The 14,329-nt window shown below is 33.6% G+C and overlaps 1 protein-coding gene across 2 annotated transcripts in view; it reads left to right on the top strand.

The window, feature by feature from the left end:
• Positions 1–1,750: 1,750 nt before the first annotated feature.
• The window catches only part of LOC149801176 (protein O-mannosyl-transferase tmtc2-like), a 59,797-nt gene continuing 47,218 nt past the window's right edge, over positions 1,751–14,329 (top strand). Inside the window, exons 1-3 of one of the 2 annotated variants that reach the window (XM_089955206.1) lie at positions 1,751–2,129; positions 7,108–7,696; positions 12,415–13,198. In XM_089955206.1, coding sequence (XP_089811332.1) covers positions 2,041–2,129; positions 7,108–7,696; positions 12,415–13,198 — 1,462 coding nt within the window. In that variant the 5' untranslated portion in view covers positions 1,751–2,040. Of the gene's footprint in view, positions 2,130–7,107; positions 7,697–8,231; positions 8,300–12,414; positions 13,199–14,329 lie in introns of those variants that run through there. The other variant, XM_089955207.1, reaches the window with a different exon arrangement.

Genomic DNA, 14,329 nt, shown 5'->3' with positions numbered 1-14,329 from the left:
ACGATGTCCTAAACATTGTTATTTGTTTTCCTTTACAAAATCTACTTTGGCGAGGCAACACAAAACATCCATATATTACTTTATGCCGTGTAAATTATCTCTGTGTGTCATCCACAAGACTAAAGGAAGCCTCACTAAAAGTATTGATGATTTTAGATTTTTGCCAAATTCTGTAACTCCATTGGTTGATTCCGAGACAGCTATTTCATATACTGAGTCACCATGGTTAGTTAAATCGAACCTTGTTCTTCATGCCTTCTATTTCCGTTTCGGATGACTCGTATATTGACCTTGCACAGTTATGACATTCTCTATCTGTACTAGAAATTTAGCCGAATACAACTTTGCATATTTATCCATATCAGATACGTACTGTATTGATTCATCATACTGTTATCATTACGGGGATCGAACTCAGTTATTTCATTGAATCCCATAATGCTATCATTACGGGGATGAACTCAGTTAGTTCATTGAATCCCATACATATTTCAGTATTGTCACATCCACACACGAATTTGGTGAAGCTCTGTTGTACTTTATAATTTTAAGGAAAGATGAAAGGAATTATTGAGCGAATGAATTAATAAATGAACTACTGAGCTATTAGCGGAATGTCAATACTACCATCCACTTCCGTCTCATCAAGCTGTTGGTATTATTTTGAATGATGTTCTCTCCTATGACGAGCAGGGGAATTGGACAGAGGTTAAGAAAGAATTCACGAAGAGTGAAACTCGTTGTCAAAATATTCAGTTTAACAGGGTGGTGCTCGTGAACAAGACCCCCCCCCCCCCTTTCCACGTTTTGCTGTTGTTATTGATTATATTATGCAGATTAACCTTCGCAAGAGTGGGTCTTCCTGTTTAAACTTTGAAAATCCCACTTACGTAAATTTATATTGATTTACACTGACATGAACAAGCAGAAAGCGCGCCTTCGGTGAGAGCTCTCCATTTCCCCCAGGTACCATATTCATAATAATGAACCACATAACTCTTTCACTACCTAGTCACCAAGAAAATGTTATCATTTTAATTTTTTGTCTGCCACAAACAAATTAAAGTCATACAGTTCTTTAAATGTTGTTATAATATTTGGAAGCGTTGCCTACGTCTAACTTAACAAGGTTCTTGACGTATGTTTCAATGATAGAGGCAAAAGTAGCAAATACAGTCTTCCGGAGGGTAAATGGGGGTGGGGTGCAAAGCCAGCACACACAAAACCTTGATGTTTCGTTTTATAAACCTTGGTATGAAAGTCAAAATCCCCTCACAATTTTAAACGAGTGTATCTTTTTGCCATTTTCTTTAAAATAAAAAAAGAGAATTCTGTTTACTGTGTTAGTGTTTTTGCAGAGAAATTTGAATCGTTTTGTGGGAAAGTTTGGCATGTACTCTCTTCCTCGTATTCCCATACTATCTGTACTACATTGATCGAGAAGTTAAAAACGGGGGTTGAATGGGTCAAAGGGTCACCAATGCAACAAATTTGACAAAATATCAGACAATCGATAAATTGTCTCTCCAGTAATAATCGTTGCTTCAGTTTGCTTCTAAACAGCACTGTATTCATGAACAAAATGTAACACTGACGGTTATCAATCACCATTTACACCTAATATTACTCTGATCAAGGCCGTCTCTATACAGTTAATTCAACGACCCGGAACAAAATATCAAAGTGAAATTGGGAATCAGTTTATCTTGGGGTTTCATCACAAAGTAAAACCTTGATCGTGTTTGCTTTTCATGTGTTATGTCGTTGCCGTCAGACATTAAAAAAAAAAAATATGAAAAAGATAAACGAAAAGGAATTATGTATTTGAAATGAATTCGTGTAAATACTGCACACGAAAATATATGGCTTTTATTGAATTTATTGAGAGTGTACATGAACAAATCCGAGAGAAAGTTCAACGACTGTTAAGCATGCGCAGAGTGTGCAACAAGAGATTCACCTGTCTAACTAAAGCAGCCACACAGTACGAGACCGTATGTAATACGCGACGGATATGTTGACAACAGACGGGACAGAAGGATGGATTCTCTTATCATTCTGCTGCCCAGTGCAGTCGCGCTAATTCTTTATTTAAATACTTTAGGAGCGGATTTTGCATACGATGACAGGTAAATACAATAATTGGATAACTTCCAAGAGTCATTTACTGTATTGGATGCATTAATGTGAGCTGTGAAAATGACTCCGTGTCCTCCGAGTCCAGATTTATTGCATATGAACTAATACAGCATACTGGTTATTTATATTTTCTTACACATAGTATTAACGTCGAATACGCGTTTATTAGAGCAAGAACAAACGTGCATGATATTTTTAAATTGGCACATGTTTTAATTTGTTTACCTTGATGTGCCGGTGCAGGGATTAAAGTAACCCTAATTGATTATATCTTAGCATATTCATCATTGGTTTCAGTAGTACATAATACAACGATTGCACAGGATATATTTCCATAAACCTACATTATTAAAACAATCACACAAAAAGGTGACATTCTTTAAATAGATAATGGATGAGAGAACTGTATTTTATATAAATTATAATATTGTCCATAACTATAGTGATTGAGTAGTAGTTCCATGAATGTTTCGTTTTTGGAAGTCCTGGACTTCATCTTTAGAAACATGGAAGTTTGATATATCAATATTTAATGTCACACAAGTTTACTGAGCTCAAAAAGTTATCAGTCCTTTCAAGTTCAGGCAAGTGATTGCATGTGTCATATTTTGATTAGAATAAATATAAAATCACTTGAAACAAGCAGCATAAACTTATTTTTAATTAGTCCAAGTGTTTTTGACTTGTATTTGGTTTTCATTGAGGACAGTTATAAAACAGAGAATGAATACCCCCCCACAAACTTGATATGATTGTATGTAAATTTGAAGTGTTTTTGAAATTATAGATTTGCCACCTTATTGGTTTGAACTTAGTGATAAAATGGCATGGGGGTCAGGCCCAGCCCTAGGATGTGCAGGGCCCCAAGCAAAAAAATTGCATTATGGAGTTGATTTCTCGAAAGCGCAGGGCCCAAGGTGGTTGCCTTGTTCGCCTTGCCCTAGGGCTGGGCCTGATGGGGGTGGTTGGTATTAATCTACAGAAGGAGAAACAATTATACCTTCAGTTTCCTTAACACAAAGTGAATATCAGCTAGATAATTTGTTTCTATAATGACATTAACAACCACAGCAGTAATAAAAATAACCACAAAACAGTAAAAATTACAGGTAAGTGAATGAACAATGAACTAAATAACAAATTATTATTTATTTTAATTTTTATTGCAAAATATGGACTCTAAAAAAGATTGTGCACATAAATGTCCATTTTTAGTCTTTTTGAAGTATGTTTGTTAGTATTAACTCTTACATCTCAGAAATCAAAGAACAATGGCCAGACAGCTAAATCCAACCCAGGGGTATGCAGATTTGGCATGTATGGTCTGATCAGTGTTGAATACCCAGTGCAGTTGGGGTGATTATCCACTGAGCCCCATACATTATCCCGTATTTTGAGTTACAAAACAGTTTATTTATATTGAAGACAGAGTGAACTATAGTTTAAAATAAGACAAATAAAAATTGAATATAATTCTCTTGTGGTGAGAAAACTTCTTGGATTGTTCAGACTTGAGAATGAGAACAAATATGAAGAATGTTTATGAAGTCTTAATAAGTGTGATGGCAAGGCATGACTGGAAGTAGGAACTAGTGAACAATGGAATTTGGCACCAGTCCCTCTATTCAAGGGGATACCACTCTTATTTTACTTCTACTGTAGTAAGTTGATCTTATTTTAACACTTATTGCTGAACCAAGCCAAAAGGCATTACAAATTTGTGGCTTTGTAGGGGGTAGAGGTGAGGATTTTGCTTGATTTGCCAGGTAGAGAATTGACTCCTAACTGAATGTGATTGAATAATGTATTCAAAAAAGTAACAGTGGTCTAGTTTGTTTTATTTCACAGTTGCATTAGCTACATTCTTTCACAGCTTCTTCAACAATATATATTCCTGCAATGAGGCTCAGTTGTTTACATTGTAGAAGGGTAAATCAGAGGTTGAACCAAATGTCACTTGCTAAAGCTGATTCAAGATCATGTATCAAGTTATCTGTTTGACAGAAGACTAGGACAGAGACATGTGTCTCTTGCTAGGATGAAATAATACCATATTTGATATAGCCATTTTATGTATATTTTCATTTATCAGAAATGAATTAATTTTTCTATCCCAGATTGGTTGGAGAATTTGTAATTAAATAATGTCAGAATGAAAAGAAAAGAGCAAGATTGCAAACTGATATGCAGCATGTTCTCTCTGATAACTCTGATCTGAAAATGACATGTTTGCATAGAATTTTTGGAATATTTGGAGATAATAACTTGCAATGGTCTCATCATATAAATTATATTTCTAGGAAAATAAACTATTTTCTTTGGCTCCTTTGGCTCCTAAAGAAAATCAAGGTCTTCATTACATTACATTACAGAGTTACTTTTCACAAAAGTTAATTAACCCGCATTTTGACTACTCTAATATAATTTGGGGGAACACAACTTCTACAAATTTGATAAAAATTTCCAGTCTCCAGGAAAGGGCATGTAAAATAATTTTTGATCAGCAAACAGAAAATGTTAAACTGCAGTGCTTATGTTCTAAGTATTACCAATACATGAAAGAATATTTTTGAGAAAGACCCAAATAATGTACAAGTTTTTTTTACAAAATCTTTCCCCACTTACCTAAATACCATTTTCCAGGAAAGAGAATCTCCTGGTACCCCTAATCTAAAATCATTAAAATGGCAAAATTTCAAAGTACCCAAGCCATAAAAGGAGCTTTTAAAAAACATAGCTTTTCAATTTTCAGATGTGCTTGTTTGGAATAACATTCCACATTATATTAAATCAGCTCCAAGCATCTCTTCCTTCCACATTAGTGTACTAGATGGATGAAATCATAAAAAATGGTGTACTTATTAAAGTACATGTTACACAACCCACCTCCTGTGCTTCAGTTTCATTTCTGCAGCAATGTAGCATTTATGTGAATAATTGTTTATATACTCTGTGTGTGTGTGAACATATTAGCTTGTATCTTATGTGTACATAATAGAGGGCCTTAAGGGTAGATTAGTTTCTCATTTGTAGTCGCCAACTGGAAATAAAGTCATTGTTATTATTATTATTATTATAGATAACATTGGACAAATCTTAACATACCAGATAGCTACAGCAGTAGTGTATTTTGATTGCAGGTGAATATAGGAATAGAATGGGCCCTGAATATTAATAACAAAACCATGAACAGATTCCAGTATGTGGTTTAGTAACGGCAAATTTCATTACATTCTAGTACTTATAAATTCATATCATTTAGAAAACAGCTGTAATACGTATCTGTTATGTGGTAGGTATTTTTCTTTCTCAGTACATTATTATCAACAGAATCTAATTCCTCTTATGTGACTGGTACATGGCTAATTCCTGTTATTTGACTGGTACATGGCTAATTCCTGTTATGTGACTGGTACATGGCTAATTCCTATTACATGTGTATGTGACTGGTACATGGCCAAGTACCGCTTTTTGTATTATCCATAATGAAAATTAAACAGATTATTCATGATTTTAACCAACTTGATTGGTTTTCTCTTTTAATAAAGGTTGCCATTTATTTATGTTTTATGATGAATAGTGAAATGTGGTTCTCAAAATTTTTGACAACTTGAATTGTATAACTTATGGCCATTTCCAATGATAAGCAAACCATTTCTCCACTGTCCAGAAGTGCAGGTCTCCTGTCTTTTCATTCCAAAGACATCAGTGCATGGATAGTTTTTTTAAAAAGCAAAGTCTGAAAATTATAGGGCACCTGAAAATTATTTTTGCAGAAAAATTCTTGTGTCCATAAACAGAGACGGAAGACTTACAGAAGATGTGGAAACACCTGTAAATGCCTTAATCCGCACACTCCCTTCTTTCTGGTGCTACCTAGAACATCATTATTTTCAAAGAACTTGGCACCATCTTTGTTTAGTTTCTTTCTCCACTTTACTGCACAGGTCAAATCATCTCAAAATGTAATCTTTCATCATGACCATATTGAGAGGGAGAATGACTAGCTTGGGTCACTTTTCCCAGTCTCAAGATATGTGTGTTGGTGTTGAATTGTAGCCAAAAGCTAATAAATCTTGTTATTTCTAAAGTTTCTTCAGAGGTGATCTCCCAGTAAAGTTCTTGGCATATTTTGAGAGGCTTAACTGTAAACAAAACAATGTACATATGTCAGTTGATTCATTTCTAGGTCAGTGCCTAATTTTTAACTGTGCACTTTTGCTTAAATGCACTCAATTACACTATATTCTAAAGAATCAACAATTTACTTCAAATCAATATGAAACTTGCCTGAATCTAAGCCAAGGTTCACCATGACCCCTCTTCAAATTACCAGGAAAATACTTTAAAAATAGATTGGGACTACATTTGTGGGTAATGACCCAGAAGTAATAATTGTGCCCCAATGGAGAGTACCTAACATACATAAAAGGAACTAACTCGTAAAGCAATTGAGATAGAATTTGTTTATGACTATGTTGGTGAGCACTTAGTATAGTGAGGTTGCAGTTTACCCAAATAATAATTTTTAATGGATCATTGTGGGTTTCTGTTGACAGTGGTGCCTGGTAACAATATGTGCTTTTAGTAAATAAAACTTTACATGAATAAAAGGTAGGAAATATTCTCTATCTATTCTATGACTAAATATACAGAAATAACCATACCAGAGCAGCAGCGGCACCATTTATAAGCACTATTACATGTACTACTACTACTTACTATGATTATTATTATTTAAAAAAAATAATGCTTCACTTTATTATCATGGTCAAAATTCTCCTTTTTTCTGTTATATCTTCCTGTTCTTTACAACATATAATCCTGCCCATACCTTAAACTACTTGTGATTTTCCTATTTTGGGAGCCCAGGATGGTCTGTTACAATTATATTTGGGGAGTTTCAAGAAATGAGGGAATGAAATATATTCTTTGTGAATAACTAATCTTTCTTTTCCTTTCTTTCAGTCGTGCCATACAGAAAAACCAAGACCTTCAGCCAGAGACACCAATTATCAACATATTTTATGATGATTTCTGGGGTACACCTCTGACTCACAGTGGATCTCATAAATCATATCGACCCCTTTGTGTTCTTACATTCCGCCTCAATTACTTCTTTGGAAAGTTGGACCCTTGGGGATATCACCTTGGAAATATCCTGTGTCATGTGATAACCACTGCAGCTTTCACCTATTTGTCAAGGCTGCTTTTAAAGGATACTTTGGGTACAGCTGTTTCAGGGATTCTTTTTGCTGCACACCCAGTACACACCGAGGCTGTAGCTGGCATTGTGGGCAGGGCTGATGTTTTGGCCAGTTTTTTTTTCATGCTGTCTTTCCTGAGTTACATGAAGTATGTGGAACTCCGAGATGTTACCTGGCACTCTGGGGGCACTAATCTGCGCCTTATGTATGTACTGTGTACTGGTCTGTTTGTGACAGCCAGTCTGCTGACAAAGGAACAGGGGGTGACTGTACTTGCTGTGTGCGCCACATACGATCTTTTTGTCATACACAAAGTCAGAATCACCGATATTGCGAAAATATTAAAAAAAGTAAGGATTTTACTTTCCTTATCTATGTAGAAGATTGTTATATTTAAGTGGAAATGATTTATGACACTGTTATCAAAAATATATTTGATGGCTCTAATCTCAATCTTGACACACAGCAAGGTGTTCCATCAGATTCTTTAGCACTGCATTATTCGTGTGTGACATTTTGATAATATGCTGAAACAAGACTGGTTCATGAATAAGATGGTCAGATTTTAAATATTAAATGTTTGTGTCCACATTTTTTCACATATAGTTGCATTTAATGTATGGCTCATGCAAATGTTTGCTCAGGTACTACCTGCGTCTGGTATGTAGGTGGAAGTGATATATTACTATTGTAAAAGTCACATGGGTCATGTAAGTACATTTACTGGTATGAATTTAAAAACTAATTTTAGATTAAAAATTTAATTGTAATATAGTCATAACAAAGTTTTTTCAATCATGATATTTTTAATGATCTGCAAATTAATTGTCATAAATAAATTTCCAGACAAAAATTATTTATCGCTATGGACTTTTATAATGGCAGTGTGGCATTAGACTTGGTCAAGAAAGTTGATATTGGAATGAACAATTACTAATGCAGGGGGGATCAAGGTAAGATCACATGAACAAGAAGTCACACGCAGTTTCTTTCATCTCTTGTATGGATGTTCGACTAAGAATGGGATAGAGGAGTAATATACAAAGTTTTATTTTTAACTTTTACATACGACATTTCTTCAAAATGATAATTAGCATGATGTAAAATTTAACTAAAATAAATCTGCATTGACAGCCGTGTTTCTACTATCCTTTACAAGTATGAAAGAACATATTTATATGCGAAAAATAAGTATTATGTACGAATTGAAATAAAAGACATGACATACCATACAGAAGATATATACGAAGTTACATAATTGCCTCCAATTAATTGGACTTGTGTGCCTATTTTTTGCTGCCGGTGTTTTCCCAGGCTTGGTTTATGAATGACGACATTGTTGCATCTCAGTTGTTGTGTCTTTGTTTATGTTTGAAGTACAACTTCTTCCCAACTGCATGCAGGTTCCCTCTTACATTGTAGTGTGTGATAAAACGGGTTTAAATGGGTTCACTTCGCTTGCTTGACTGTACCTAAAAATGTCAAAGTATGTTAACATTGAATTTGCTGTTAAGCATTTTTCAAGGAAATTATACAGTAATCTTCAGTGAAATTTCGATGGACAAGGCGTGAAAAAAAGTGAATAAATGCCATTTAAAGGTATGTGTAATCAAATTCTCCAAAATGAAACTTTTAGGTGCAAAAAGCGATTTAGAGCGCATACATTAGCTATATGACTTGTACTATAGAAGAAACAACTCAATAGTTAAGAGAATTTATGTTAAGTTGTGACAACTTGTAAATAGATCCTGTGGATATTTAAGAAAGGAAACACCTATTGCTACAACTCTGGCCCCCACCCCAATATGTTTTCTGTTGCACTGGTTTTAAAATTAGGTTAGGCAAGTTGGTTTTAAAAAAAAAGTTTATATTTAATGTGATTTTTTGCTGAATTTCTTCTTGTAATTAACCATGGTGGAAAAAAGTGCTAGGGTCAGAATTGAGAAATGGGGATGGTTAGCTGACCGAAAACACATTTTTTTTGCATGATCAGTATGGTCATCAATAGATTGAAAGAAAAGGAAAATGAATGATGACAATTATTACACAGAATTAAAAAATATAATGTGCATTAAAATACAGAGGCATGAACTCAGTGTATTTTCCAACTTATATTTGATGTGGGTCACATTGAGAAAATAAGTACATTAAATCCCTTTTTTTAGTCAAAATCATATGCAGTAATTATTTTTGATTAAAAAGTAGAAGTAAACTGCAGTCCTTTGAAAGTGTGGATGAGGGGACCCACTTGCTCTAAACGTAACCCCATATATCGCGCATGTGCAGCTTCCTCCAGGGCACAGGTCAGATAAACAATTTTTAAAGCCACACCCTTTTGGTGTAAATGAGCAGATAAAACCACGTTGAAGGCCTTATATCCTAACTTAATTTTTCCTTTTTGAGGTTGATATTGCTGGTTCTGTTTCTCCAGCATAAATCTGTGAAGCAAAGAAATGAAGCTATGTGTGTTTACTGTTAAAATTTCTGAACCCAGTGCAAGGGAATGCATTACTTTTTAATATTATTTTTCTGCCTTACTTGCCTGCTTGCTTGCTAGCTTGCCTTCTGATTCTCACCCAATGATTACTTTGATGAAATGTCTACATTTTTCTTGCATAATTTATAAGGATTTGTAATGGTTTCATTGTTTAAAATATGCAAAAATTTCAATTTGCAATAGAATCCATAGAAATCTCATCATGGTACTTACTGGTTTGACACAGTATAATCAGTAAATATTTGTCATCTTTGTTTTGCTTTTTATTTCTCTTTTAAAGTGAAATTTACAGTCTTTTTTCTGACTTTTGTGAATATATGCTTCACAAAATCCATCACTTGATATGACCATGTATTCAATAAAATTCTATATTAGTAGCAAGTGGGTTTGTTTCAGACTGCAAATTGAATATTAGTCAAGGGAGGTAATGCAGTAACATGTAGGACAGTCTAGCTTTTCAATGATTTGACACAAAATTTGGGGAATTCATCTAAAATCAACTTTACTGGAGAAATGGATATTTAGTCTTCACATGATGTACAAAAATATGATAAATGAAGTTAACCTTTTGAAGATTTGTTTTCCACAATTGACATTTCGGTGTATTCTGACAAAAATATAATTTTTTGAAAAGCACAAAGATTGCTACCTATAAAAAATTTCACAGTATTTTGTTTTAGTTTTCAATATGTTTATATCTGTAAGTAAGTTAATGGTGGGATATTTGTATTTCCATAAATAAGTTAATGGTGGGATATGAATATATTCATAAATAAGTTAATGGTGGGATATGAGTATATCCATAAATAAGTTAATGGTGTTATATGAGTATATCCATAAAATGTAATGGTGGGATATGAGTATATCCATAAATAAGTTAATTGTGGGATATGAATATATCCATAAATAAGTTAATGGTGTTATATGAGTATATCCATAAATAAGTTAATGGTGGGATATGAATATATCCATAAATAAGTTAATGGTGGGATGTGAGTATATCCATAAATAAGTTAATGGTGGGATATGAGTGTATCCATAAATAAGTTAACAGTGGGATATGAGTATATCCATAAATAAGTTAATGGTGGGATATGAGTATAATCATAAATAAGTTAAGATTGTGATATTTGTATATCCATAAAAAAGTTAAGCTCAGGATGTGTGCATATCCATAGGCAAGTTCAAGTTAAGCTTGGACTATGTACATATCCATAAATAAGTTAAACTTGGGATATGTGCAGTTCCATGAAAAAGTTGAGCTGGAATATTGGTAAATAGGTACAGTTTAGGATATGTTCATATCCATAAATAAGTACAGTTTTGCCTATATATTAGATCTGGTATTTCATCATTTAAATTCACTTGTTATTAAAATATATTTAAATTCATTGTCAAAATTTAGCAGTTAAGATTAAGTGTCTCTTGCAACTGCTAGAGTTATAATGACATTAATTTTGTTGTGATTTATGACCTTCTTTGCAATGTATTAGCTTGCTGTCATCACCGTTGTAAATCCTTATGGATAATGCAGGTTTTGTATACATTTAGTCCATATTTAGACCAGTTATTTAAATCTTTTGTTTGTGACTGTACTCAAACTCTTATTTAGATCTGCTTTCTCACTATTAGTGATGGACTTTATTTGTAATGTAAAATATACTGTCAGTTCTAGAACCCATCACTGCCAAAAAATACAAGCAAATGTTTGACAGATATGGTCATAAAACTGTTTTAGGTTACAACACACATCCCTTGTGTTGTATACTATGTTGGCATAAAACTGTTTTAGGTTACAACACACATCCATTGTGTTGTATACTATGTTGTCATAAAACTGATTTAGGTTACAACACACATCCCTTGTGTTGTATACTATGTTGTCATAAAACTGTTTTAGGTTACAACATACATCCCTTGTGTTGTATACTATGTTGGCATAAATGTTTTTATTTCTGTCAAAATAAATGCAGTGATTCAAAATATGCATACAATTTCATCATTCAGGTAATACTTGTATTTATATGAAAATATCTAACTTTATTGTATTAATTTGGAAAGCATGTCATAGTAGTTTGCATTCCTGCCCATATGTCCAATACACCTTAGTTAAATTTGTTATTTGGGTCAGTTTCAGACACCTTGGTTTCTTAAAGATTTTTTTTCTTCTTGGTATAATCTTTTGAAATATATGTTGAAAAGCTTAAGTTAAAAAAATATTATTGGACAGCCTGTTGATGTTAAATATTTATTGGTCAGTCTAGTGATGTAAATATTTATTGGACAGTGTTGATGTTAAATATTTATTGGTCAATTAGTGATGTAAAATATGTATTGGATAGTCTGTTGATGTTAAATATTTATTGGTCAATTAGTGATGTAAAATATGTGTTGGATAATCTGTTGAAGTAAAATATTTATTGGACAGTGTTGATGTGAAATATTTATTGGACAGTCTGTTGATGTTAAAAAAAGTGTACCCTGAAATTGCGATTTTATTATTTAATTTACAGCTGGGAACACATTTCCTTTGATCATGGTTGATTCATAACAATATGATCTTGATTGCAGGACAACAGCATGAGTGGAGTTTTAGAAGGATTATTTTTCCTTTTTCTGGTTGGTATTGCTCTTGTTACATTCCGGATTTATTTTATGGGAAATTCACCACCAGAGTTTGCACCATCGGACAACCCTGCTTCTGATTCAGACAGTTTGCTGACACGAACTTTGACCTATCTACTGTTACCTTCTCTGAATTTCTGGTTGCTGCTTTGTCCCAGGATTCTTAGTTTTGATTGGTCTATGGAAGCCATTCCTCTGGTTGAAACATTGACAGACTATCGAAATTTGTTTACAGCATTGTTTTATTCCTCCCTTATTTATCTAGCTGTTAATACTATATTACAAATCCATAATTCATATTCTATCGTTAGTGCCAAAACTGGCATAGAAATTAGTAAAAAGTCTAAAATTTTAGAGCATAAGCATTTTGTAAAGAACAATTACAGCCAGGAACTTCCAAAATACATTCCTAATGATTTAAATATATTTATTATATCAGTTGCAATAATTGTCTTCCCATTTATTCCTGCAACAAATTTATTTTTCTATGTGGGGTTTGTAATAGCAGAGAGAGTTTTATATATACCCAGTATGGGGTTTTGCTTGCTGGTTGCCAGAGGAGTTAGTGGTATTTATAGAAGGTGCAAGACTGACCTGCAACGAAGGGGACTGCTTATGGCTGTTGTGATTTTATGTATGCTGTTATCGTGGAAGACAGTGCTGCGAAACAAGGACTGGCAGACAGAAGAGAATTTATATAGATCAGGAATAGCTGTCAACCCTGCCAAGGGTAAGGCTTGTTATCTCCCTTTTATCATACATACTCAGAAAATGATATTCATTTCTGGTAAATGTCAGAAGAAGCAGTATGTAACTTTATTGTAAATGTTTTTGTGGTATACTTATAAAAATCTAACCCTTTAGATAGCATCATATAATACATTCATATCTTATTAGAATACCTTGTTTTATGACTTGACAGAGCTATTGCCACTTTTTTGTAAGGTGGTGTACTGATTACTATATACCAAGTTATTTTTGCTGTGTGCGAAACATTTTGTGCTTCTGATCTTAAACAGTATTGTGTTTCATCCCATTATACATAATTCTTATGTCCCTTTATGATGTTGGTAGTTCTAGTAGAGGCATTATGGTGTTTCATCCCATTATACATAATTCTTATGTCCCTTTATGATGTTGGTAGTTCTAGTAGAGGCATTATGGTGTTTCATCCCATTATACATAATTCTTATGTCCCTTTATGATGTTGGTAGTTCTAGTGGAGGCATTATGGTGTTTCATCCCATTATACATAATTCTTATGTCCCTTTATGATGTTGGTAGTTCTAGTGGAGGCATTATGGTGTTTCATCCCATTATACATAATTCTTATGTCCCTTTATGATGTTGGTAGTTCTAGTAGAGGCATTATGGTGTTTCATCCCATTATACATAATTCTTATGTCCCTTTATGGTGTTGATAGTTCTAGTGGAGGCATTATGGTGTTTCATCCCATTATACATAATTCTTATGTCCCTTTATGATGTTGGTAGTTCTAGTAGAGGCATTATGGTGTTTCATCCCATTATACATAATTCTTATGTCCCTTTATGATGTTGGTAGTTCTAGTAGAGGCATTATGGTGTTTCATCCCATTATACATAATTCTTATGTCCCTTTATGATGTTGGTAGTTCTAGTGGAGGCATTATGGTGTTTCATCCCATTATACATAATTCTTATGTCCCTTTATGATGTTGATAGTTCTAGTGGAGGCATTATGGTGTTTCATCCCATTATACATAATTCTTATGTCCCTTTATGGTGTTGGTAGTTCTAGTAGAGGCATTATGGTGTTTCATCCCATTATACATAATTCTTATGTCCCTTTATGATGTTGGTAGTTCTAGTGGAGGCAATA

This window comes from Sinohyriopsis cumingii, chromosome 4 (assembly GCF_028554795.1).
Source record: "Sinohyriopsis cumingii isolate HCF-2022 chromosome 4, ASM2855479v2, whole genome shotgun sequence".
Classification (NCBI taxonomy): Eukaryota; Metazoa; Mollusca; class Bivalvia; order Unionida; family Unionidae; genus Sinohyriopsis; species Sinohyriopsis cumingii.
The sequence above is the reverse complement of the archived record's forward strand: the minus strand, read 5'-3'. Positions and strand labels throughout refer to the sequence as shown.